We start from the raw sequence: 13,167 nt of genomic DNA, 5'->3' as shown, positions 1-13,167 counted from the left end.
AACGGTAAATAATTTTTGTTAATTTATCAATACAATCGAATAAGATGTTTACATCTTTAAGTACAAAAGCAATATTTCCAGCATTAATCGTAATGCCTACATTACTGCTAGAGCGATTTTGATCCAGCTAAGAAGTTAATTTTCCTGTCTCGGATGAGTTAAGTTGCTTATTTCAGGTAAATGCATTTATCGTATCTTTATTTCAAATAGGGAAAGCAACTGGAAGTGGCCAAATCAATACTAACATTGACGAACCTGCAAATCTCTGAGTTTCTACAAGCTTTATCAGAGAAATCTATATTCAACGTAAATTATGCATACTTTTCCTTTTCATTTCAAATCTCCTTCGATAACTACCGGCGTTTCTGCAGATCAATAATATCAAAAGTAAAATCACTAGCTTCTTTATCCACTGTATCCTTATACACGTTTTGCCTACAAATTCTTTCTGCTGATGCCAAATCAAACCTCGTCTTTCCTTACATGAAACACTAAAGCGCGAAGAAGAAAAAGACAAAAGCCATAATGGCAGGAGAAGTTCTTATAATACATTGCTACCATCAAACGAAGCGCAACATGATATCATCGTGTCCCATAATATGATACTAAGAGTAGTTGTCGAAGTAGTAGAAGTACTAGTGCAAATATAAATAACGACTTGAACGATATCAAAGCGTACAGCAAACATGCCCCTGAAGGAACAGCCACATCAGGAAAAGCATTATTTATGCTCTTGAAAGCTTTTGTAGGCACAGGAGTTGTCTTTCTACCAAGATCGTGAGTAAGCTGTAAAAGTCTGACGTATGTTCCCTCATGAAATTGCTCAGTTGTACAACTTATAACTTAGTTTTGCCTCCGGTGGGTTGATTCTATCGATTTGTTTAATGATCGTCATTGCCAGCATTTGTTCACTATCATTTCACATTCTCATTAAAGCTCAACAAAGTGTGGGAGGATCCTATGGAGAAGTCGCAAGAACTTTGTATGGAAATTGGCTCTATCATTTAATAGATTTCTTCTTATGTATTTCGCAAATGGTCTTCGTTGCTTCCTATCTTATCTTTATATCCGAGAATATTGGATTGGCCGTTCAAACATTGAACCATTGTGTAACTCCGTTTGACGCGAGACATTACATTTGGGTAGTACTTATCGTCGTTATTCCTATTACTTGGATACGAAAAATCGCCAAATTGTCTTATCTGGCAATAATAGCAGATATATTCATTTTATTCGGTTTGGCTTGCGTTGTGTACTTTTCATCTACTGCAATTGTAAGTCAAAGAGGACCAGGTCCAAACTTAAAATTTGTTGACTCTTCCAGCTTTGGTCTAATGATAGGTATATTGCGTAAAAGCCAATAGATGTGAAGTAAGCGCATATACGTTTACTAATGCCCTGTCATATCTTAACATAATCTTGATTACATTACAGGCACAGCAGTATTTTCCTTTGAAGGTATCGGTATGGTCGTTCCTATAGGTAAATGATTGCTTTTATTTTTAGTACACTATTATGAGTTCACTGTCCAACAAAACACATAATTGACCATAACGGCTCCATTACAGTGGAAGGTATGAAAGAGCCTCATAATTTTGGTTCAGTCCTGCTACTGGGGATGGTCATTTGTACAAGTATCTTTGTGTTTATCGGCTCCATTGGCTATATTGCATATGGAGATAGAACGCAGGCGAGCGTAGTAGCTAACATGCCTAGAGAGCCCTTATCTATAACAGTGCAATTACTCTACTCTCTTGCTATGATCTTATCTTCACCTTTTATGTTATATCCTCCTTTGACCATAATCGAGCATGCTTTATTCAAGAAACATCGAAGTGACCGTACACATTTACGGTACAAGTGGCTTGAAAACTTTACACGATCTCTCATTCCCCTCACATGCGCGGCTATTAGCTTTGGTGTGGGCGCTGATGGATTAGATAAATTCGTTTCTCTGGTGGGTTCTATTGCCTGTATGCCACTTTGCTTTATCTTTCCGGGTATGTTTCATTATAAAATCACTAGAAGCAGCTTCGCAAAATTTTGTGATGTTATTCTTATTCTGTGGGGTGTAGGCATTGAAGCATATACGCTGTACATCAACATTAATTCTTGGATCGCTATTACTCCACCTTCGTCATCGACTTCAATTACCAATAACAGCAATGTAAATCAATGCATAAATTAAGTAGAAAAAGTACACTTTGGTATTAAAGATTAACAAAAAAAATAAAATTAATCGTTATATGTATAGTTTGAAGCAGGGAATGAAATCATCGTAGTATTGACATATTTACACAAGCAATTCATCATTTTTGGATACTTATACAACACTAAGTATCACCACTATTTTTTTTTCTTGCAGATCAATTGTTCTATTTTTATCAATAAAATATACTGTTCGAGCAAAACCTCATCTTAAAAGCACATGCATTATATCGTTAAGATGCATTTTCGAAGCTTTCTTTGGAATTTTCTACATGTTTATTGAGAATCTGCATATAAAAATGTATGATAACGTACTTTGATTATAGTTTTATCAACTCTACCTCTTATAAGCACTGCAATATCTCCAACTTTTAGACTTTTAACTGGGTTTCTGGCAGATTGTCGAATACTATTTTATTCTTATTTTGCAAGTATGTGGATTTATCTTATTTATGTTGGAAGTCTGAATGGTACACGACTTTTTTATCTATAACAAATAAAAATAGTTATTATTCTGCGCTTCTGTCGATCTGTATATCATACTACATTTAGGAAGTGTTGGCGTAGTTGAGTTTGTACAAGAGATACCAAAGCTCCGAATGCAATGCTAATCCGTAAACCTGCTTACTTGTACATTAAATCATTCTACCTTGACAATAATTCTGTACATAGAAGAAATCACATAATGTATGCCTATTTAGCATCATAGAGGTACAATGCTATGACTTTCTATTCTGAACGGGGAAAAGCTAACAAAGGCGAAAATCCTTCGCAAAATTAAGCTCTTTCTTATAAGTGCAACTGTTGCAATAACGCGAAGGATCAAAAAACAAGATTAAAGTTTATAAAACTGGCAAATGACATGAAATTTGAATTCTGGGCAACTTTATCCCTGAAAAACTAAACTGATATACACTGAAAATGCAGCCAGGTTGCATCGTTAGTCCAATAATATTAACATTATGGATCAACCTAAAGCGGCGAATTGTTGCAGCTTACAATGCACAATATCAAACTATCGCTATTTTGAACTACCGATAATAGAAGGCACCTCATCAAGAAGAGTGCTTAGATTAACTAGTAAGCCAACTGTCTATACATACTTTACTTTCCTTCTTAAATGCTGATGAGAGTATGGTTTTACAGCTCTGAAGCCATGTCAACACAAGTGTTCGGTGTTCGTGCTGGTTCTACGATAAAAAAAATAAAAAAAAAGAAAAAAAGCTTAGTAACAGGGGCGGCCTCCTGCTTATTATGTTAGCGTTTGAATATTATATCCATTTATACACATTATATGGCAGAGTATAATGTAAATAAAGAAGTAAGAGCAGATAAGCAAAATACAGCTCAAAGCAATTAGGGCCCCTTTCCTTTATCCTTCGATCATAAACAAAGTTCATACGCATATAAGAAACAGAGATAAATCCACAATAAACTACAGTCTACGGAAATCTTCAACTGCATATTGAAGTAGGGGAACTTCCAAAGAAACAATATCAAAGTATATGAAAAATAAAAATGCTTGCTTTTCCCATCATTCTTGATCTAATATAAACAGATACCAACTTTGCGTTCAATTTCGCTTTTCTTCATTCTTCGCATCTCTTATTCAGATAAAAACCAACCAATTCACATGCAAATCAAACTCTTGACTCTCACTTCCGCTGCTTGCTTGATCGCTTTCGCGTCTGCCTCACCTGTTGTCAGCTCAGACAGTCTCAGTGCTTCTGTTGTGAATGGTGTTGAAGCCGCCGGTTTCAACGATATTCGCCTTGCTCGTCGCCAACCTCCTCCTCTTCCTTCTCCTATTAGTCCTCCCGGATTTAGTCCGGATTATGGTACGTCTTCTCCTACTACTACTCCTCCCGGATCTAGTCCGGATTCTGCTACGTCTCCTCCTACTACTACTCCTCCCGGATCTAGTCCGGATTCTGCTACGTCTCCTCCTTCTCCCTCACCTCCTCCCGGTGCTCCTGACTGTAGCAAAATTGATCAAGACGTTCTCAAAGCAGTTAGTAATAAGCCGGTGCAAGACTTTTTGAAGGACCTTGTGAAGGACTTGGACGCTAATAATATGCAATTAAGTGATCCAGATGTTCAAAAGGCTTTGAAGGATGCAGTCCAAAAGTGGGACCCGAGTTTTTATACCGGCAATGTTTATGTAGTTTAGTTTATTCTAACTACGATCTATCATCTTCTAATTCATTTCAATTAATTTAAAGCATCTTTTTGCTCACTATCTTACATGATTAAAAAGAGAGTCTCTTTTTTGTTAAAAAAAAAAGTCTTTATGAGCATTATACTGTTTGTACTTTCATGCATTCAATAAAAGATCTCGTTTTTTCCTCTAATTCGGCGATCGAATGTTGTATTAGAACAGCATAAAGTTTTACGCAATGCAGCCTGAGGAAAATAACAAAAAGAAAAATCAGAAATACACGGTTCCTTCATAATATTTATTGCATAGTGTTCATTGTCAATTTTTTTTTTTCTCAATCTCCATGAATTTACTATGGCTGAAGATTTAAAGGTTCTAGAACGCCAAAGTTGGATAGGTTTGATCCAAACAGCAAAAGCGTCCCTAGCGCTAATCAGCCTCTTCGAAAATAAGAATATACCTGTCATCAATAATGTTGTGGGTCCTTTGAGAGATCTTGCGAACCAGAGTGAACATTATGACGACATATTTTCTCAACAATCAGAACAACATACCATTACTCCCAACTACCCTAAACATGATAGCCATATCAGCAAAAGCAGTAGAAGTATGATAAATAAGCAAAGTCACTTTCAAGCGTATGATTACAGTTTGGATCCAGGTTGGCGTCAGATTGACGAAAGCACCATTGAGGTCCCGTTGTTAGGTGAAAACAAAAAAGCTACGTGCATTGCTGTAAATAAGCCAGAAGGTTTAGACAGGGTTATTATTGCGATATATAAGGCACCCTATATTACTATTGACTGTGAAATGCTGACAGTGAAAAAGTCTTTACCTCACCTCAAGTTGCTCCAAATTGGCGTGTCTGCGAGTGAAGGGTATGCTATACAAGTGGATGCAGTGGGTAAAGAGGCATTGATGAAGAAATTGAAGCCAGTATTGGAAGATGAATGTATCAACATTGTCGGCTGGTCCTATCGTTTTGATGCAATGGCTATTGAACATTATTTGAGCCCTATTGTTCAGGCACCAGTGTTAGACCTGCAAGCAAAATTGAAACCAGTTGCTCTTGAACAATTAAACTTGGCTACAGCGATGGACAAATTTGCCCCTGAATGGGAAGGATTACCACAATTTCAAAAAATTAAGCATTTCTTTACGACCTTCCAGTTGACTGAACACGATTGTATCTGGACACAAACTCCTCTGCCTCCTAAAGCCCTTGTGTACGCCGTCTTTGATGTTCTCAGTGTACACGCTTTATACAAGTATACAGCAGAGCATCCTGATTCTGAGAGATATTACTATCCATTTACGGTTATTTCAGACTCTTCTCCCAAAGCATTGCAACGTTTCCATCGACAAAGAATTCAGGGTACAACACCCTCACCGACAAGTACAAATTCTGCTAATACGAACCAAGATCACTCATCTCCGCCAGTGCGTCATCCGAAATCATATACCAGTTCCTATCATTCGAAACAGAAGTACAAGAGTAAGGATAATGAAGGACAGATCATAAATTCCAATATGTTCATTCCTCAACCTGTGACGGATGATGGATACGATGATAATCAAGTGGAATATCAAAAGAATTTACAAAAGGCTGTTGAGTTATCAATCAAGGACAGCTTACAACAAAGAGAAGATACAACCGGTGAGGGAAGCTCATCATTGGGATCGCCAGCAGTAACAGCAGGAGTTTCAGATGGCGTCGCCGAATATGAAGAATACTATGATTACGACGATTTTGAAAAAAAGCATTCGGACACTCATCAAGCGCAAGATGTAAGAAGATTTGCACCAGAACCAAAGCCAGAATCTATTCCAACAGAAAGTTGGGGTGAATTGAGTTTACAGGATTCACCTTTTGGAGGTGCGGACTTCAACACGACGTCTTGGAATAACAATAATAACGTTAAAAGCAACATTATAAATAACACTGAAAGCAATAGTGTAACCAAATTATAAACCTTCTTAATGAGGGAAGTATATGTGCGTTTGATGATTCACTAACGAACTTTGTTCCTCAAACGTTCTATAGCCACATTCCTTTGTCAATGATGCAGTTAAGGCAGAAATAGAAAAACCATCTGGATTAACAGCAAAAGATGCGGTATCACCAAAGATATCTCTCTCATCAGCAGCAACGTATAAGTCACAGGTGGAGAACCGAACACATTCTCCAGAAATGAAGCAACAAACACAATTGCATCGTCCACCTCAGCAGCGGCCCTCTAGGCCTACGAGTACCAATTATGGAAGCAGTAGCCCCAGCTTTAACCAGCATCGTTCTCCACGATCCCATCCCATGGAGGCTCGTTCCACTTCCTCAACGACTTCACCATATCATTCTCCAAATCCCAGTTCCAATAACCACAGGAATAATAGATACCCCAAATCGCCACAACATCAAGCAGCAAATCTATCCATTTCAAGCCCATCATCTGCACCTAATACTTCCACTCAAAGCAGATCACTCTATGCGCCTCAACAACAACAACAACAACAACAACAACAACAACAACAGCAACAGCAACAGCAACAGCAACAACAACAACAACAACAACCGCAACAACAACAGTCATCAGTTAATTTCAATGCTAAGCCTACTAAAGATAAATATGTACATTCCTTCCATAATCAAACCACGAACGGTGACCAATCAGGAACATATAGTATGACAGATTTGGAAAGCAATGACAATTCTGCTGCAACGTGGCAATCATTTGCTAGCTCGAGTGTCATCCATTGGAAACAAGGTAAGGATTTGGAGCTTGCAGATTATGACAAGGCAGAATCCGAAAGCACTCAGAAGACACCTGCATCGCCACCAAAGATCCAAAAGTTCAATATCACAAGCAGTCCGGGTGCTTGGGGTATAATGGGTGACAGCAACAGCGATATGACTGGCAACAACGACAAAGACGATGGTTCAGTGGATAACTGGCATAAAGATGATGCTAGGCCTGCGTTTATGAATTACCCCATGAAGGGAATGCCTGTTCGAACAACGTTTTCCGGACCACGTACCAACAACCCGAATCTTTTGGACAGCTCTGAGGATGACTTTGTCGAAGATGATGACGAGGATATAGATTATAGCTATACGTCAATGGATCTTCCTAAAGGTTCCAGTGGAGGCAGTAACAGCCATACCGATGATCCAAGTCATGGTCAGAACGCAACCATGAAATTTAACATGAACAATAGTCATGCTAGCGCTGATAAGAATAGTGGAAATAGTTATGGAAAAACAAACAGTGGCAGTAATAATTACAAAGTGAAAAAGGCTGAGGATTTGCCGATTTTTGTTGATGGAGCATTTTTGTTTGATCAAGATGGTGAAACAGAATTGAATATGCTGAGAATGTCTGCACCAGAACATTTGGACATGGTCATTCTTCCTCCGCCTGGCATTCCTTACTCAGTCTCTATAGGCTTCCATTCGGTCGAACTCAAAGGTGCGCCTATATTGAAAGGTATTCAGCTATATATTAGCAGCACTGGGTCGTCCTACACCTGTGTTATTGAGCAATCTTGCCATATCAATAATCGGGAGGCTGTGAAATCCTCTAAATTTGGACGCCTCTTGACAAATCCGGCTGTACGTCGCGTATGTTGGTGTCCAGCATTTTTCGAAGAACAGATGATAGAAAAGTTAGGGTTCAGTTTGGGACCATGTGTAGATATTTCGAGAAAGATCAACTACCAAGGCGCCAGTTATTCTTTTGAGGATGCAGTGGGAAAATATCTAAACAATTGGCCGGATAGAGATCAATATGTAGAAGCAAAGGACGAATATGACCGTTTGGCACATAGCAGGAAGTTTTCTGGCTCTATTTGGGACCGTAGTACGTTACCGGAGTCTGTTTTGAAATACAGTGCGTTCCATGGTCTTACTACTTATCGCTTGTATGAGGAATCCAAAAAACTAGGTATTCCAGATGAAAATTATATGTACGGCAAGTAAATGATATGCTATGGGTCCTGTAGAATTACAATTAACGGGACAATAGCTTTGCATTTATGAAACCCTTATATGAATATATACATATTTATATCTGTAAACATTTTCCCTTTTAAAATTAAGCTGTGTTTCCACTTTTATTACCCTGCTATAAAGTAACATCAATAATACCGATCTATGACTAAAAATATCGTTCCCCTTTCATGCTTTCACAAAATAATTCATGCAAAAACTCATCAAACCCCTATTTTGCGGGGACACCTTAAACTGCAACTGATGGTTCCTGGCTTCGTTCCTGGAAAACTATTATAAGTAAATCTTTCTAAAAATCGATTCTTTGCACTTATTAGACCTAGATCTGTACGTACAGAACATGTAAGCCTTTCTCTTTCTCCTTTTTAGACTTTAATACTATTGTCAATAAACATTGTCTGGTCCTTTAGTAGGATTTGTTGATACACAAACAGAGAGTTTATCCCCCTTTTCTAATTACGCGAACAATTATCAGATAAGCTTTTATCGTATGAAAGAATCAAAGAATGAGGATAAGACGTTTATACGTTGGCGTACACCGATAAATTTTACATGAATATAGTTGTTATATTGAAATGACGAACAATGAGAGGCAGCTCAGTTGACAAAATAAAACATGGGTGTATATGTATATAGATCAAAACGAGTCATTGAAAGAACCTTCAAGTTAGGATCCTAAAAAAGGAGCCTCAACCAAGGAGGGCTCTTATCAATGTCTAAGACGATACTTGTACTGATTCTGCAAGATGCCAACATATGTCAAATGGGTGTACGGTATTAACTGTATGTCTAATCTGAGAAAGGAAATATGACAAAGAAACAAGATTTCGAGGAACAAAATGAGACTGTCTCTGTATCAACTAAAGGGGACGAGGTATAGGGCAAGATAATAAACTATAAAAGTATATAGAAGACAGACTTGATGTTAAAGAAGAGGAGGTAACATGAAAAAAAAAAAAAAGTTATTGAATTCATGCAAAAATATAGACATGAATTCATCTTCATCAGTTACGTTATAAATGTAACCATTGCCAACAGTTTCTTCTACTCCGCTGTAGAAGCTGGTGTAGGGCTTGAAAGATTGTACAGGGTTTTATTACCTTAAGAAGCGTTTGAATAACTTGAATATCTTTTCTGATCTTTCTGTTGACAAGCATTTTTTGATATCCCGGAAGATCCCTCAATTTTTTTTATTTTATTTTTTTACTTCTTTTGTTTAACCCTCAATTAAAGAGGGAGCAGGGATAGTAAATTAAGCTACACAACACTACTAATATAGTTTTGTGCATTTCTTTGTTTCCGTTAAATGTGTGAGTCCGCGTGTGCTAGTGGGTGTGTATAAGTGGAAGTTGGTGTGTGAGCAAAAGTATTGATTTTTAGCTATGTTGGCTCTTTGGCTTTCTTTCTTTTCTTTTTCTTCTTTTCCTAAACTTTTTTGATTATTACATACATATTTTCTTTTTCTAGCAGTCCTTTTCTGTCCTCTTATTTTCTATAGCTGCTATTAAATTTAGCACTTAACAACCAGTTGCAGCTATACAATATTCCATAGAAAAGATAAGCCTCAGCTTATTGAGATCAATTTACAATCCAACATGGGCAGTAATATTTCGCGTGATTCATCCATATCTAATTTCGCATCACAGCAGCAGCAGCAGCAGCAACAACAGCGACAAGCAATAGGCACGTCACCAAATACCATCAGATCGAAAACGGGCAGTCGAGTGGGAAGCATAGACACGTTTCATAAGAACAGTACTAATAATAAATACTCGATCAATGAAGAGCGACAGAATCCTGCATCATCATTACCTGCTTCAAAAAAGACAGGCAAACGAATAATTGCCGGAAGAACCTATCATGCAAACCCTGCCAGTGCTTACATGCTCCCTATGGACGATAAAGAAATCGATCGATTACATGAAGAGCATTTTGTCACAAAAGAGTTACTTGGATTGTAAAGCATTATTACTTTATTACTATTATATTTCGGTATACAGATGGGTTCGCTAATATTGTTTCATCATACATAATGGCAGTAATTTCATGAATGAAGCTATAAATCAACTAGATTTTCAATCCGGCGGACTGGAGATTTTAGATGTATGTTGCGGTCCTGCAACATGGCTCTGCGAAGCAAGTCTGGAATACCAGAATTGCCAATTTACAGGCATTGATATGTCTAGTTTATGGCCCCAAATCATTCGCCCTTCTAATGTTACTTTTAAAGAAGCCGATGTTCTACAAGGACTTCCATTTCCAGACCAAACCTTTGGTAAGTACCGACATGCTTAACCATATTTTGAACAAATGAGCTATGCTGATTTCAGACATTCTTAATACTGATTCAATGAAGACTTTATACAAATGAGGTATACAATTTATACGAGCTAAAAAAAGTTCAAATATACATCATATATTTATTAACAATTATACCCCCATAGATTCGTAGTACTTGCTTTTCGAGTAAATGAATGGCCCTTTGTACTGTCCGAAATCAAACGAGTTCTAAAGGACGGAGGATGCTTCCAATGTATTGAGCTGGATATGCGCGTAAATAGACTTATAAACACACACACACACGCATGGACAAACACTTAACAAACGTCCCAACTTCCTATCTAAAAATCCCACTTTTGCATTTCTGTAGATTACTACAGCAGATCCGTTCGCAAAATCCTATACAGAGACTTGTAAATATTTTTATCAAGTTACACTCAACCTTAAAATCCTAGATACTGAATTTTAACCATCCGTATACATTATAGTCGAATCATTCTGTGCCTCAATGGGATTAGATATTACAGCAGGAGCGAAGTTAGAGTCATTATTGAGTAGAAAAGAAAAGCGAAAAGGAGACACAACAACAGAAGTAGGAGGAGAAAATAAGAACCATCCTATTGACCATCATATGCAAGTATTACGAAGCGAATATCGAGAAGTGCCGTTAGGTTGGGGAGGACCCATTGGCGATGCTTACTTGAGCCTATATCAAGGTGTGCTGGAAGGGTTATCGCCATGGTTCAAACCACACCAATATTATCAGCAGCAGCAGCAGCAAAACTACGATCAGTTTCTCCATCGAGTCAAACACGGTTTGCATCAATCAAGATCGTATATGGGCTTATATGCCATTTTGGCACAAAAGCCTTCCATGACTGACCCCGACTTTGGCAACCGTACAACAAATTGATTCTACTAGCGTTATTGTTTCCTTCATTGTGTAAACACCCCCTTCTTTCCAGATTTCTGTATTTGTTAACAGTTTTACATACAAATTCTTCTAACCATCACTGACTAATTTTCCTAATAATATCAATATATATTATTGAAATATACCTTCTTTCAATCTGGGACATAATTATCCTTAGAAGAGTAAACACGGTTACGAACCTCATTTTAAAGCCGTTTTTCCACTGAGCACTGTGATGTTATCCCCCTACAAACTTAATGCATCCCTCTAAACTTGGTAAAAAATCAAAAATATCGAGATCCATTTTAGGACTATTTCTATTTCTTCATAATACACTTACAATGACTTTGTCCTATAGAAAGGAGACATCCTATACGAGAATTTTTCATTTTATGTTTTTCATAACACTAGCAACGTTGGTTTATCCTGAGACACACTAGGTAACTGCGATCAGATACAATTTCTGTATGTTACACGCTATTTTTTTACGTCAAACAACGCTTATAAAATGTAGCGATGCCGTTACAGTGCACAGTGAATGTTTGTAATATGCTTGAAGATCTAGAAGCAAACGGAACTTGAATTTAAATCGTTGTACACTTCCACAAAAAGCTACTAGGTAGATACAAAACTTATATAAGAGCTTTTTAGCAATTTGAGAAAAATTACAACAATTCAAGCATAAGTTGAAAAAAAAAGAAAGAAAAAAAAAAAAACTGATGCTTGAATCGAATGCCTAACAACAAATCACTTATTCACTTCCTTCGTTTGATTCAAAAGCAATCCGTGTACGCTGGTTCTTCATTTTATTCCTGGTCTAGTAACACATACTTTAAAAGAAGAAAAACTTAGTGCGAACAATTGAGTTAATAAGTTTTCCGTTCATTTTCGCATAGTCACTAAAGCGTAAAAGGGCGTATAGTAACAAACTTACCGATATCTACAAAATTATAAAGGATGCACGGTAATTCATTACATATTTACTGTCAATCGAATTTTAGATACACTCAACCAATTCGATATATCTCATGCAAAAAACACACCGAAGAAAAAATTTTTACGCTGCGCCATAACGATGCGCATGTCCGTAACTGACCAAGTTGGGGTACGTATCAATAAAAATTACAAGGTCAACGCGTGCAAACAGTTAAAAGCTTCTACTGCTGTTTTACGAAGGTGACAGATCGAAACCGCATTGCAGTAGAACGTCCTTTCAGTTTTTCAAAGAATCGCGCATAAGTGTAAAAAGAGTGTACCAACAGCAGTGTCTATCGATTGCATTGCACGTCGTGAAAAAAAAATTTTTATAACCTCCATCATTTGATCCTCTCTGTAAACGTCCGTAACTATCACCAGAGTGTTTACCACAGGTACAAATGAAGAATTCTTATGTTTTATTATGGATTTTCTAGAAGACGGCGTTCCTTGATTACCACGTCCAGAAATCCCATTTAACTTCCTGAACGAATTAGTGCACTAAATGCATAGTTCCAATTTATCGGAATTGTTTTTGAAACTTTCATCTGAACTGAAGTTCCATTTGAAAGAACTGTCGAAAAGCTCATCAATAAGCCCCGGGGCGAGAAGGCGAAACAAAAGCATTTT

At 37.4% G+C, this 13,167-nt stretch overlaps 4 protein-coding genes across 4 annotated transcripts; all 4 read left to right on the top strand.

Moving 5' to 3' along the window:
- Nucleotides 1–44: 44 nt before the first annotated feature.
- On the top strand, nt 45–2,188 carry BDF20DRAFT_905918 (transmembrane amino acid transporter protein-domain-containing protein; the record flags this gene model as incomplete). The annotated part of the gene is made up of 5 exons (XM_053083215.1): nt 45–60; nt 675–777; nt 848–1,341; nt 1,435–1,482; nt 1,569–2,188. The coding sequence occupies 5 exons, from the start codon at nt 45–47 to the stop codon at nt 2,186–2,188; spliced, it is 1,281 nt and encodes a 426-aa protein (XP_052936041.1).
- A 1,465-nt stretch (nt 2,189–3,653) lies between these two features.
- BDF20DRAFT_479175 (uncharacterized protein) lies at nt 3,654–4,438 on the top strand. Its single transcript, XM_053075549.1, has one exon. It carries the CDS (start codon nt 3,842–3,844, stop codon nt 4,376–4,378), a length of 537 nt encoding a protein of 178 aa, XP_052936040.1. The 5' UTR covers nt 3,654–3,841; the 3' UTR covers nt 4,379–4,438.
- A 198-nt stretch (nt 4,439–4,636) lies between these two features.
- On the top strand, nt 4,637–8,797 carry BDF20DRAFT_867580 (uncharacterized protein). Its single transcript, XM_053080905.1, has 2 exons — nt 4,637–6,322; nt 6,858–8,797. The coding sequence occupies exons 1-2, from the start codon at nt 4,721–4,723 to the stop codon at nt 8,337–8,339; spliced, it is 3,084 nt and encodes a 1,027-aa protein (XP_052936039.1). The 5' UTR covers nt 4,637–4,720; the 3' UTR covers nt 8,340–8,797.
- Nucleotides 8,798–9,756: 959 nt separating this feature from the next.
- Nucleotides 9,757–11,808, top strand: BDF20DRAFT_867578 (S-adenosyl-L-methionine-dependent methyltransferase). The gene is made up of 6 exons (XM_053080904.1): nt 9,757–10,326; nt 10,409–10,644; nt 10,726–10,741; nt 10,814–10,922; nt 11,020–11,062; nt 11,138–11,808. Exons 1-6 carry the CDS (start codon nt 9,965–9,967, stop codon nt 11,560–11,562), a joined length of 1,191 nt encoding a protein of 396 aa, XP_052936038.1. The 5' UTR covers nt 9,757–9,964; the 3' UTR covers nt 11,563–11,808.
- Nucleotides 11,809–13,167: the final 1,359 nt, after the last annotated feature.

Source organism: Mycotypha africana (assembly GCF_025528875.1).
Source record: "Mycotypha africana strain NRRL 2978 chromosome Unknown BDF20scaffold_5, whole genome shotgun sequence".
Classification (NCBI taxonomy): Eukaryota; Fungi; Mucoromycota; class Mucoromycetes; order Mucorales; family Mycotyphaceae; genus Mycotypha; species Mycotypha africana.
Note: the sequence above shows the minus strand (reverse complement) of the source record. Positions and strands in the feature narration are given on the sequence as shown.